General features: G+C 40.8%; 1 protein-coding gene across 5 annotated transcripts in view; it reads right to left on the bottom strand.

The window, feature by feature from the left end:
- KIAA0319L (KIAA0319 like) overlaps positions 1-12,063 on the bottom strand; it is a 119,056-nt gene that overhangs the window by 17,134 nt on the left and 89,859 nt on the right. For all 5 annotated transcript variants that reach the window (XM_015572836.1, XM_015572837.1, XM_006777316.2 and 2 more), the window contains exons 7-13: positions 11,030-11,117; positions 9,733-9,825; positions 7,851-7,983; positions 4,510-4,738; positions 2,616-2,739; positions 2,385-2,517; positions 241-389 (exon numbers count right to left, since the gene is read on the bottom strand). In XM_015572836.1, the coding sequence (XP_015428322.1) occupies positions 241-389; positions 2,385-2,517; positions 2,616-2,739; positions 4,510-4,738; positions 7,851-7,983; positions 9,733-9,825; positions 11,030-11,117 (949 nt within the window). The remainder of the gene's footprint in view (positions 1-240; positions 390-2,384; positions 2,518-2,615; positions 2,740-4,509; positions 4,739-7,850; positions 7,984-9,732; positions 9,826-11,029; positions 11,118-12,063) is intronic.

The raw sequence follows: 12,063 nt of genomic DNA, 5'->3' as shown, positions 1-12,063 counted from the left end.
CTATTCAATAAAGAACGAAGGAAAGAAGAAAGGGAGAGAGGGGAATGCAAGAAATGAAAAATCACCTTACAACCACTCTCAATGAAGATTGTTTTAAAAAAGCAAGTATCGGCTGCCCTTACCCCAACTTTCTTCCCCACACCCTGTCTCTAAATCAATTTCTGCAGCCAAACAAGAGATGATGAATTCCTCAGTTATCTAATCCTGAGGCTGCTGCACCAACCCGAGGTAGGGAGGTACCTTCTTTGACAATGACATTCACAGAGCTCTGGCTTTGCAGGTTCCTCTCATCTTTGACAGTCAAGGTGAACACGTAGGTTCCCACTTGCAGCCCCGTCACAGTGGCGACACTGCTGTTAGCCTTCTCGAGCTGCACCCCATCAGGTCCCCTGGACAAAGAGAGAAACCAGAGGCTGGAGTTGTACCCGTTTGCTGCTCCCTTGTCCCTGACTCAGCAGGTGCAGACAATTATTGCCTCAGATGAGACATGAACTATTGTTTCCCAGACCTTCAGAGGACAAATTTTAAAATATTCCATTTGAACAGAGTGTCATTTGGCCCCATAATACAGGCTACCTGCTGATCAGAAAATTCCATTCACCAGTTTTCAAACAGATTTAGCTTTATCCTTTATATGAGCTTCTAGAACATTAAAATCTTCGCTGTTCCAGTTTGTAAAAGGAAGGAAGTGTTCTAAGCAGGTCTCTGATCAAAAGAATGATTTCATAGTGATGTTTCTGAAAAGTATTTCTGGCCCAGTAGTTGGTCCAGCTCTTGCCAGCAAAGAAGCAAAACACATTTCTTAATCATATGCCAAACTCACTCTTGCTGAAAAGTCAGACAAAGGAAGTGGGCCAAAGCTGCAGAGGAATTCTCAGGGCAAAAGCATCCTCTTCCTAGTAGCTCTGAAAGCAAAGCTCCTGCCAGCTCCCAGACAGGGACCACAGGGGACCAGGCACTCCGGGCATCCTTCCTTCTCCCCTGGGGCTTCACTCAGCAGCTTGCAGTAGGCGAGTGAGCTGTGTATCAGCTGCCCAGGCACGACGCTGCACATACTCTTGAGTCCTGCTCAAGGGTCAAAACACCCCAGAGCTTTTCTTAAAACTACAGGACAACCAGAGAAATCTGTAGACTTTTCTGTTTTGTTTTGCTATTTAAACTTATGACCTCTGACTCTAATAGCGCCTCCTGAAACAGATTCTCCCCAAAGAAGCTTGCTAATAAGCATTATTTCTGCTGTAAACACGAATAAAACTCAACCGAAAGATTCATCACTAGTATCTTCAATACTTATAATTAAAACACATGGGGCTGAAGAAGAAAGATTAGGTTCTCCAAAAGATAGAAACAAGAGCTGAGAAAAATAATTTCTAGAATCCAACTCACCAATAGTAAGTAGTTTCTGTAGTCCAATTACAGCCCTTTCCCATCCACCTCTAATGCCCCTGACCAAAAACAAAAAAACACCCAGTCTGTTCTATGAGTGCTACCTTTGGAAACAGAGAAATTAACTCCTTTTTAACATTTAACTCTTCCTTGGAATTCTTTCATTACTTTTGAGTTCCAGTTGTTATGGTTTAAAGGAGCTGAAAGAAACTGTGAGAGCCAGGAATGGCTCAATTAGGTGATTCCATTTTAATTAGTATTATTTGGTCACTGCCTTTCTCCTCTGGCTAATGTAGTTGGTAAGTGTGGTCTTCGAGGATATAGTAATAGAGCAATGCTTTCATTTTGTAGATGAATTTTCAATTCTCCTTGATCGCTGCTCTGCCCCGTCCCCCTGCCAGCCTTACCCAGTTAATTTTGAGCAACAGTATTTTTCTGCTCCATTACCCCTTCCATCCTGCCTCTCAAGTGTAATTAAACTATGCATTTCAGCAGATGGATTATACCTGTAAAAGCACCAGGACTGCAAAATACTACCTGGGGACTAGCTGATGGTAAGCATTCTTTATTTCTTACAAAAATTATCTTATATAATTTTCTTAGTGTTGAAGTTTGGCATTGCAAACCTTTCTTTCTCAGTCACAGCCCCCTTGAATAAGCCAACAAGAGCAAGTAAGTACTTAAAAAAAATTTTTTTTAATCCCTGCCTGAGAATATTTTAATTGATTTTTAAATTTGTTTATTTCTATTGATTTTTAGAGACTGAAGAAGGGAGGGAAGGAGAGAGGGGGTGGGGGAGAAAAACATCAACCAGTGACCTCTATACATGCCCCAAATGGGGATTAAACCTGTAACCTTTTGGTGTATGGGATGATGCTACAACCAACTGAGCCACCAGGTCAGGGCACAGCAAGTACACTAAAAAAAAAAATAAGTAAAATCTTGCTCTGCAAATGTCTGGAGTCTTTGCATAAGTAAGGCTTTGTGTCAATACTCACTGTGTTTTTTCCCAGAGATACGAGATAATTTTCTGATCATCTGAGCTTTTGCTACCATCCAAGGTTGTGCTATCCATGGGAAGGGTCAGCTCTTTATCTGGGCCTGCATCTGCCCGTGGCGGCTTGTTGTTTTCTAGAAGACAGACATACAGGTCAAAAGCAAACCCTCTTCTCCCCAAGGTTAAAGGGACCAGCCAATAGAAGAGCCTGCACCTCAAGGTTGGAACTTACCAGGCTGCACAATAACAGTCACTTGAGCGGTGGCCTGCTGTCCTATTGTGTCAGTCACTGTTAGCTGGTACGTGTAGTCTCCTTCTTGCATGGCAGAGAGCTGCAGGATTGGTGTTCTAACACCCTGGATATAGAAATACAGGCCATGGAAAAGCAGCCTCCCAGAATCACATCATACGCTAGGTCCTGCTTGGGTCTAAGAGACTTACCCAGTTTTCTAAACCTATTGGTACTAGGCTACTACCTCCTAGAATTCAGCAAAATTAGTGAATGCTGGATCAGACACTATGGGACATCTTGTTAAAAAGTTTCTCCCCTAAAGGGAACAATCCTCCCTGACACAGCAGCAGTTTCAAATAAAATCAGAGCTCTCACAAGGGAAGGGAATATATGAACAGGTCCTTAGCGCTAATCTATACTAATAATAGAGGAATATGTAAATTGTCCAGGATGCCATCACAGTGACAGTAACGACCAAACAGCAGGGTGCATGGGGCGACCAGGCCAGCAGCGGTTTTTTAGGGGCAATCACGCCAGCAGGGGAGCAGTTAGGTGTCAATCAAGCTGGCAGGGGAATGGTTAGGGGGTGAGCAGGCAGGCAGGCAGGCAGGCAGGCAAGCGGTTAGGAGCCAGCAGTCCCAGATTGTGAGAGGGATGTCCAACTGCTGGTTTAGAACATCCCCCAAGGGGTCCTGGATTGGAGAGGGTGCAGGCCGGGCTAAGGGACACCCCCACCCCTGTGCACGAATTTCATGCACAGGGCCTCTAGTGAATATATAACACAATTTTTAAAAGTGTTCTTCCTACGAAGGCTGCACAGTGATCCTAATGAAGCGCTCAATAAAACATGGCAGCAATTCCAGATGCTATGTAACGCTATGCTGACCCTTACAGATTTGTGCAGATTCTGCAGCAACAGAGAAACCCAACACAATACTTAAACTAAACCCATGTGAAATGTGAGCTTTAAGTCTACCAGACCTGAGGCCCTGAACCTAACTGTCCCCTATACCTGGGCTCCTGAGCATTAAAGAGAAAAAACCAACATGATACAGAAAAATGTTAGTTACATGCAAACAAGTGGTTAGAATAAGATGGAACTTGGAGACATTGTAGAAAATAGGTCTACGCATTTTTTTCACATACTAGGCAAAGTACCAAAAATTAGGTACAGCGGTATAGCAGCAGATTCAGAAATCACCAAAAAATTGGTACAGCGGTCTGGTAGGGTTAAGTCATGCCTCAAATCTAGAAACATAGACTCCTGAGTGTCACAAGGAACACTACATATAACTTAGAACAAACTCCAATACAGGAACTTTAGAACAGTGGGAAAACCTGACAGCCTCTTGCAGACAGTTTGTTTGGCCTATATGTTTTAAAAGTTGTAAACTTTCACATAAAAGTCTATATTTATGTTTTCCTGATAATAATGGGACCATACTTCCATCTGGCCACAGCCAGCTGGGCCTTAGAAGCAGCTGGCCCCTTTAGTCAGGGATTAAGATCTCTGGTTCACCACAGCCCCATCCAGTTTTCTTTACTTACTTATGTTACCTGTGTGGTGACAGATCTAGTCTCTTATTAAATATCTGCAGAGAAGAGCTCACCACCTAGTTGGGCAATGTACTCCAATTTGTAAGATTCACACCCATGCAGCTACCATTTCTCATCCAGTCTTTTCCCCTGATACTAAACATTTAAGATAAAGGTTTTTGAGAGTATGTTAATTAAAGGCTCCTTAAACTTTCTGGATTTAAAAAGAAATTCAAATATTCTATGCACAAATCTGACTTTGGTCATTAAAATACAGCAAGAACAAGCCTTAGATAGGTGAACCTATAGTAGCTCCAATTCCCCTGGGCAAGAAAAGACAGAAACTCTTCCCTCCTACCTGCATCTCCACCACTTTCCCTTTGCTGCTGGGGCTGAGTGACCACTCATAGCTGGTGATGCCATGGTCATCAGTGCTCTGGTTCCCAAAGAGCGTGATGGAGTTTTGGGGCAGGGTGATTACTTGGTTGGGGCCCGCATTGGCCACGGGGGGGTAATCCACAGCTTTGTTCACTGTCAGGCTTGCAGTGGTCGAGTTGGTAGCTCCATCTGAGTCTACTACAGTCAAACTATTAGGGCAGAGAGAGGAGTGCAATCAGGAATGGTTTTCAGTAAAGAAGAAGAAACATAAGAGGACTGAAAATCAAGAATAAGAAATACCAAGGTGGAAGGGTTACTAATTAGTAACCAATTCTTACCGTTCCTCTTAGAAAGGTAGAGTAATACTAGAAGCTAACACTAAGGGTTCACTGTGTACCAGGCACTGTTCCAAGTGGTTTACAACTCAATAAACAACAGCTCTATAAAGTCCTATCTTCATTGTACTCCTTACACATATGAAAGTCTAAGGCAGAGAGAGGTCAAGTAACTCGCCCACGCTTGAAAGTAGTGGAGTTAGGACCTGAGTCCAGGCAGTGTGTCTCCAGCACTGTTTTGCTCTGCTGCCTGCATGTGTCTGTGTGCTGGGACCGCACAAGCACTGTCTGATCTAGCCCTCACAGCAGTTATCAATCTCAATTTACAAGTGTCTTAGAGAGGCTAAGTAACCTGCCCAGAACCCTATTCTGAGCCAAGATGCAAGCCCAGTTCTCTGACTCCCAAGCCTAGAAACCAAGTCTTAAGAGAGAGTCCCTGGTCCCTATTCCGATGGGGTACAGAGACACTACATTAACTAGTGCTCTGACTGCAACAGGCTCTCCTCCCCACCATCCTTTTTGGCTATGTACACTCACAGGAATGGACATCCTGAGCAGACAGCCTCTGGGATGGACTAAGAGGGATGGTGTGGTAAGACAGGAGCCCAAGATGGAAATGAATTCTCCTATGCAACAGTCTCACAGTTTGTGCCAGTGTGAAACAGGATTTGAAAGAGAAAAATAATGTTCATTTATAAGAACAAGGCATTTACCAAAATGATGCCTTCCAGCTGAACAGCCTAAAGCTGCTTTTACTACCTCAAAATGTGAGCATAAGCAAGCAAGGAGGTTTGGGCTCCTTCCATTTTGCTGACAGAAAGATAAAAAGCATAAAAAAAACATGTCATTTGTTTAAATCTCACCAGCAGCCACAGACAGAGCCAGGCATCTGTGGGTTTTTTTCCCCCACAGCCTCACCTTTTCCTATGGTCTGGAGGGGATTTTTGGTATTACAGCCTTGAGAAAGAGTACAAAAACATCAGATACATACTAGTAGACATGCAAATCAACAAACATCAGAAGAAAAATCCACAGAAGTTTCCTTTTTTTCCAGTTTTCCTATTGTTTTCAGTTTTTTGTTTTTTACATGCACTATTTGTCTCCTATTTCAGAATAAGAGCAAGTTATAGGTAAGTGGCAAAATAGAAGCTGCCCATTACTGACTTTCACCTCGGTCCCTGGATTACATGCAAGAATCCTGGAAACAAATAGCAGCTGACCACAGGGCTGGGAAAAAGGATACTGCCATGTACTGCCATGTAGAAGCATGGGAGAGGAAAAATGAGTGGAATCAGATTGGACCTTAATGCTAATCAAACTCAACCCTGTCAGTTCATAGATTGAGGCTTAGAAAAAAAGAATAGATCCCTAATACCCTATCCATCTGAAACGCTGTTTTTAACCTTGGTTAAAAGCTCAGACTTCTTTTGTGACCTTGGGCAAGTTACTTAACCTCTTGGTACCTAAATTTTCTAATCTATAAAATAAGAGTAATTACATTATTTTTATAAGGTTTAAATGACCTTCTACTTGCAAAGAGCTCAGAACAGTACTAAACACAGAGTAAATGCTCAAAAACCAGTGGTTATTTTTCAAAACATCAACCTAGCCCAGATTAAATCCCATAAATGTTAAAATTCCTATATTAGAAATCTAAGAAAAATCAATTCACTTTTCCATTTTAAGCCAATGAAAAGGCTTCAACCTTGTTAAATGGCAACTACCTTTCATTCTCCTGAAGTCTTGTCAGTGACAGTGATGCTAAGTCAGAACCTGCATATGTATTTATATCGTAGGTGTTGTGCTACGACATTCATCACTATGTCTCTGGTAGTGTCTAAAACTTGATTATTATCAGATCTGGTGGGGGACACAGACACCCAAGAATAAGCTGTTGCACCGTGGTAGGCGCCACATAAGGGCACTGAGTGCAACCTTCTCTTCTCTCTGGAGGGATCTAAGAGAGCCTCACAGAAAACTGTAGGTCCCTAAGGATAGGCAGAACTCCAACAGTCTGAGAAGAGCATTCTAGGAAGCAAACAAAATACATATGGGTCAAGTCAAGGAACAGAGTAGAATGAGCCCTGACATGGGGGTTAGAAAATCTGCAATTCAGTGCAGTTTAGTAAATACACTGAGCCTCATTTTTCTCAGATATAAAATGACGACAGTATCATGTACACATGGTGTTTGGATGACACAGTACTTGGTAACATACAAGGAATTGTGCAAATATAAGGAGGATTACTCTAGAGTCAGCCTCACACTCTTATTAATCATATTCTAGAATGTTGAAACTAGTTCCCAAAAGGACTATCTTGGAATAAAATTCTCCGAAAAGCCCTAATAGAGAAAGATCCTACAACTCATATTCAAATAAACCACAAAAAGTGTCAAAAGTATCGACCTATTAACCAGGAGGTCACGGTTCGATTCCTGGTCAGGGCACATGCTCAGGTTGCAGGCTCCATCCCCAGTGTGGGACCTACAGGAGGCAGTCAATCAATGATCCTCTCACATCATTGATGTTTCTATCTCCCTCGCTCTTCCTCTCTGAAATCAATAAAAAATATATTTTTAAAAAGTGAAGGTTTTGAGATATAAATTGAAGAAGCATTTCCCATAGGGAAGAGACAAGATGATAGTAGGTTCATGCTAGATTTTTCCTGAGAAAAGGCAAAGAAAGACGGGTCCTTTCACTTAATGGCAGAAATCCTAAAAATGTCTGGAGAACTGCCAGATAAGACTTTGAATAGGACTAACTGTGGTGGATCCTAATCTATTATGCAAGGGCTTTTGCCCTAAAAAGTTATTTGTGTTGTGACCACAATTAACTTTAGGGCTCAAAGAATCAATGGAACCACAGGCTATATTTTCAACCACTCTACAATTAAATTGGTATCTGTCAGAGTAACTCCTATAAGAATGTAGAACCCATATAAGGAAAATAAAGGCCAATGATAAACTTGAAGGATCCTAAATTTACCTGAAAGTGTAGTTCCCAGGGACGAGCTTACTTAGTTTTAATATGGCCGTATCTTCAGAAATCTTCTCTTCTCTCAGAGGTCCCTTTAGTTCTTCCCAATGGTACCTGACGATTTTATCATCATCAGTGCTTTCTTGATCATAAAGAAACATCGGTTACAACATGAGAGCGCCTGGTCTCAGCACTTACTCAGTTTACACAAACCAGGGCAACTACCTATAGAGATTTGAGGCTAGGGGAACTTCATGAAATTACAGGCTATCTCTCCAGATTATTTCTTCCCTATGAATATTGGGTCATTCTGTCTCTCTATGACTATTCCACTGCATAGTTTTCCAAGGACTCCAACACAGGCAACTCTGGTTAAAAAGTTACTGAATAAGAAAAGGAAAATAAAAAATTCTTAAATGCATGAAAAGATACTCAATCTCACTTAAAAGAAATGCAAATTTAAATTTCACTTGAGATACCATTTTTAAACCTATCAGATTGGTAAAGACCAAAGTTTCATGACACATAAATGGGTAAAGGTGTGGAGAAAGAGGAACTTTCTTAAGTCATGGTGGAAGCATAAATTGATGCAACCACTGTAAAGAGCAATTTGGCAAAATTTACCCTTTTCCCTGCAATTCCTCTTCTAGGAATTTATCCTACAGATATCCTTACATATGTGTTCATCATCATACTTACAAGATTATTCACAGTAACATTATTTGTAATAGTGAAAGATCAGAAATAATCTAAATGATCATCAGTAGAGATTGACTGAAAACAAGTATATATTCAAACAATGAAATTGTACACCCATATAATGGAAGGCTATGTAATCGTTAAAAGAAAAAAAGAATAAAGTATTTCACATACTGATTCAGAAAAATTATCCAATGTATAGAAACAGGCATTGTACATAACAGTGTACATACTGTTTTATCATAAAGACTGTATATGCATCTTCTTATCTATGCATAAGATATCTTTGGAAAGATACATAAAATAATACCATTGCTTGTCTGCAGAAAAACTGGATAGTTGGATGACAGTGATGGTAGAGATTCTTTTGCCCTGTACCTTTACATATTATTTAACTTTGACCTATTCAAAAATATAAAATGAAATGGTACTATACGAATCTTTCTACCACTCTCCCAAGTGCCTCTTCCTGTCCTGTCTCTTACCTCTTGGCCTGCGATTCTTCTAGCCTCCTCTTGTCAGAACTATCTACATGAAATGTCTAACACTGCTAGAGATTCCTCTGCTAAAGCAGGAGCTATCTTTGCCAAGATAATCAGGGTAACAGGGCCTTAATGGGTCTCAAGAGAAGCCAAGCAAATATTGGTGAGATGATAGGCCTGAAACCTCCTACACACACACATAGCCAGGATCAATGGCAAAGACCCAGAGATCCTCTCCTGTCCTCTGAAGAGACAATGTTAGTGAGCCAAGCAGGGTTGTGGAGCACATTCTGTGTGTCTCTCCAGGAGAAGGCTGACAATCTTGTTAGGCAGTGATGGCTGGATGAGAGCTCCTCAGTTAAGACTCTCAGTTACTCATCTTGCCATGATAGGAAAGAGTTTTGTTTCCATAACTGAGAATGGCAACTCCATCTAAGAAAATTTGAAAACCAGAAAATTTCAACTAAAATAATGCTAAATGCATGTATAATCCCACTTTCTTACCATCTCAGAATAGAAATGTTACTTCAAAGAAGCCACATGGGGGTTTTAAATAGGGTCTGTCTGGTTTTTACTTCCTTATCAGTTGCTTCAGATGGTTGGTCTTCCCATATTGTGGTCAAGAAGCCTAAGCAGAATGCTGGTCCAAATCTTTGACCAGAGTATCCAGTGAATGCTGTTCTAAAACATTGTGCCCAGTAAATACTCACGGCTGCCATCAATGACTGTAGAAGTGGTTGGCAAAGAAATTTCCTGGAACTGTGGCGACACAATGGCAACAGGAGGCTGATTTTTACGGGGCTCTGCAAGAAAATGACCCAGAAGAAATTAAAAGAGTGGCTTTGTAAATTATAAGAAGAGCAGGCCACCTCTGGGTGGATTATAAATGTTTCCAATACCTAATGTGCATCTGAAGCATCATCAAATGTATAAGTCACAAGGTTGGCATTCTAACATAAGACACCCAGGAGTGTTTAAGCCTCTTGCAAGCCTGACTTTTCTTAAGACCACACCCTGTGCATTCTTTCAATGCTCATGTGCTATCTAGTTTGTGAAAAGTACTAAAGTAGCAAGTGACTGCTTTCAGGCAAGCTGACCAGAGGTGACAACCAATAAAATGTGTGCAATAAAGGCGTTGGAAAGCAAACTATCCCTGCCACAACTGTGCTGAAAAGATGAGTAATTTCTCAACCACCTGGGAGCTGACTATGTGGGAGGTGAGTAGGCCGAGTGTTAGAAAGGTCACAAACCACTCACTCTAGCCCACCTGAATGACTGAGAGCCCAGTGGCCTTTTCATTGAGAAATGATCAAATGGTCTTTATGCTAAACACATTTTTAACAAAGAGAAAGTATTACCTTGGCTATAAAATCAAAGGAATTAAAAGAAAATCTATTACTAACAAAGACAGAGAATAGTATTAAGAATTTGTGCCAATGTCTGGACCATTTTGCCAATTTCCCCCAAATATCTCTGAAAATGCAAAACAAGATACCTTGCTGTCACACTGTAATCTACTGATCACTTAAAAAGAATAATGGAATTTGGTGTCCAACGTGAAGGAGAAATGGCAGGGATTCTGTGAGGAAGACTGTGTATAAAACCCCACATTTCTGGAAAGAGATCAGAAAGGGCCAGCGACTTGGCTGGTTCTCCTACATACTTTTCCTAGGCTCCTGGCTTTCTTGTATCTCTTAATTACCACACATGGTCCTCTCTCAGCATGGCCCACTGGAGAAGTAGTTCTCAGGCAGATGGGCTATTGCTCAGTGCCATACCGCACTGTAGGTCATGTGGCTAACATTTCCCTGCCCAGCGAAGTGTTCCAACTAAAACCAAAGTATATACTTTGCCACCCTATATCTTTTTCTACATTGAATTAGGAATTGCCCAATAAATGTATTTTTAAAAAAGAATGGAAATTAAAAACCCCTAAAATCAAATCTCCCTCTCCTTGGGAATCCTCAGAGGGAGCAATGGAGGCACAGTCAGGGCTGAGAAACATACCTGGCTTTACCGTCACGTTCACACAGCCTTCCCCATGGGAATTCTGACCATCTACAATCACTTTGAATTCATATAGGCCTTGAGTGAGCTGCAAAAAGGACAGAAAATCTTATGGTCAACCATAAAGAGGAGCAATTATACTTAAAATCACACATATGTGAACTTTCCCCTGGTGATTCTTGCACTCTCTTCTTGCACTGTTTTCAAAATGGAGAAAGTAAACTAACCAAAGAGATGAAACTAAACTAAATGAATTATAAACTAAAAAACCATAGCTTTTAATGTGAATCTTATTACTAGCTGACTCTGGAACAACAGAAGGGATTTCAATATCTCTGTACTCCCATTTTCTTTTAAGAAAAACATTAAGGGCCCTACCATCCCACTTCTCAGCATTATGAAATTAAAACAATCATCTCTGCAAAGAAAAACATTTTGTAAAAATACCAAATAGCTCCCAAATATCTGACTATTTTTCCCTACTGACTTTCGCTAACTGAATAAACATAATATAAAAGAAAAAATAAATCACCCAAATCCCACTGTCCTAACACATCAATTAATCCTATATCTCTTATTTCCTCCCAATCCTTAACCGCACAAAACAATAGTTTTAAACAGTCCATCCAATTCAACATTTATTGAGAACCAATTATGTACCAGTTATTGTCCTAGGCCTGGGATTTGGAGATAAATAAGATAAGATCCCTGCCTTCAAGGAGCTTATATATCAATGGTATTCAGAGTCTAGCTAAAAATCAAAGTGTGAATCAAAAGTTTTATTGTTCTTTCTTCCATTCATTTAGCATAAACACTTTTCCCATTATAATAGTCTTTTTAATAGTCACTTTAATGGCTGCAAAGAAATATATGAATAAATGTGCCATAATTCACATAAGCATTCCACATTGCTGGCTATTTGAATTGTTTCCAAATTTTTACTATTATAATCTACTAGTAGCCCTGCCCATGAATCCATGTGCTTGCCGCCCTCCTGTAGCTCTTAGCCTGCTGCCCCCGCACCCCTCACTTCC

This window comes from Myotis davidii, unplaced genomic scaffold (genome assembly GCF_000327345.1).
Source record: "Myotis davidii unplaced genomic scaffold, ASM32734v1 scaffold88, whole genome shotgun sequence".
NCBI lineage: Eukaryota > Metazoa > Chordata > Mammalia > Chiroptera > Vespertilionidae > Myotis > Myotis davidii.
This window is presented reverse-complemented; position numbering and strand designations above follow the sequence as displayed.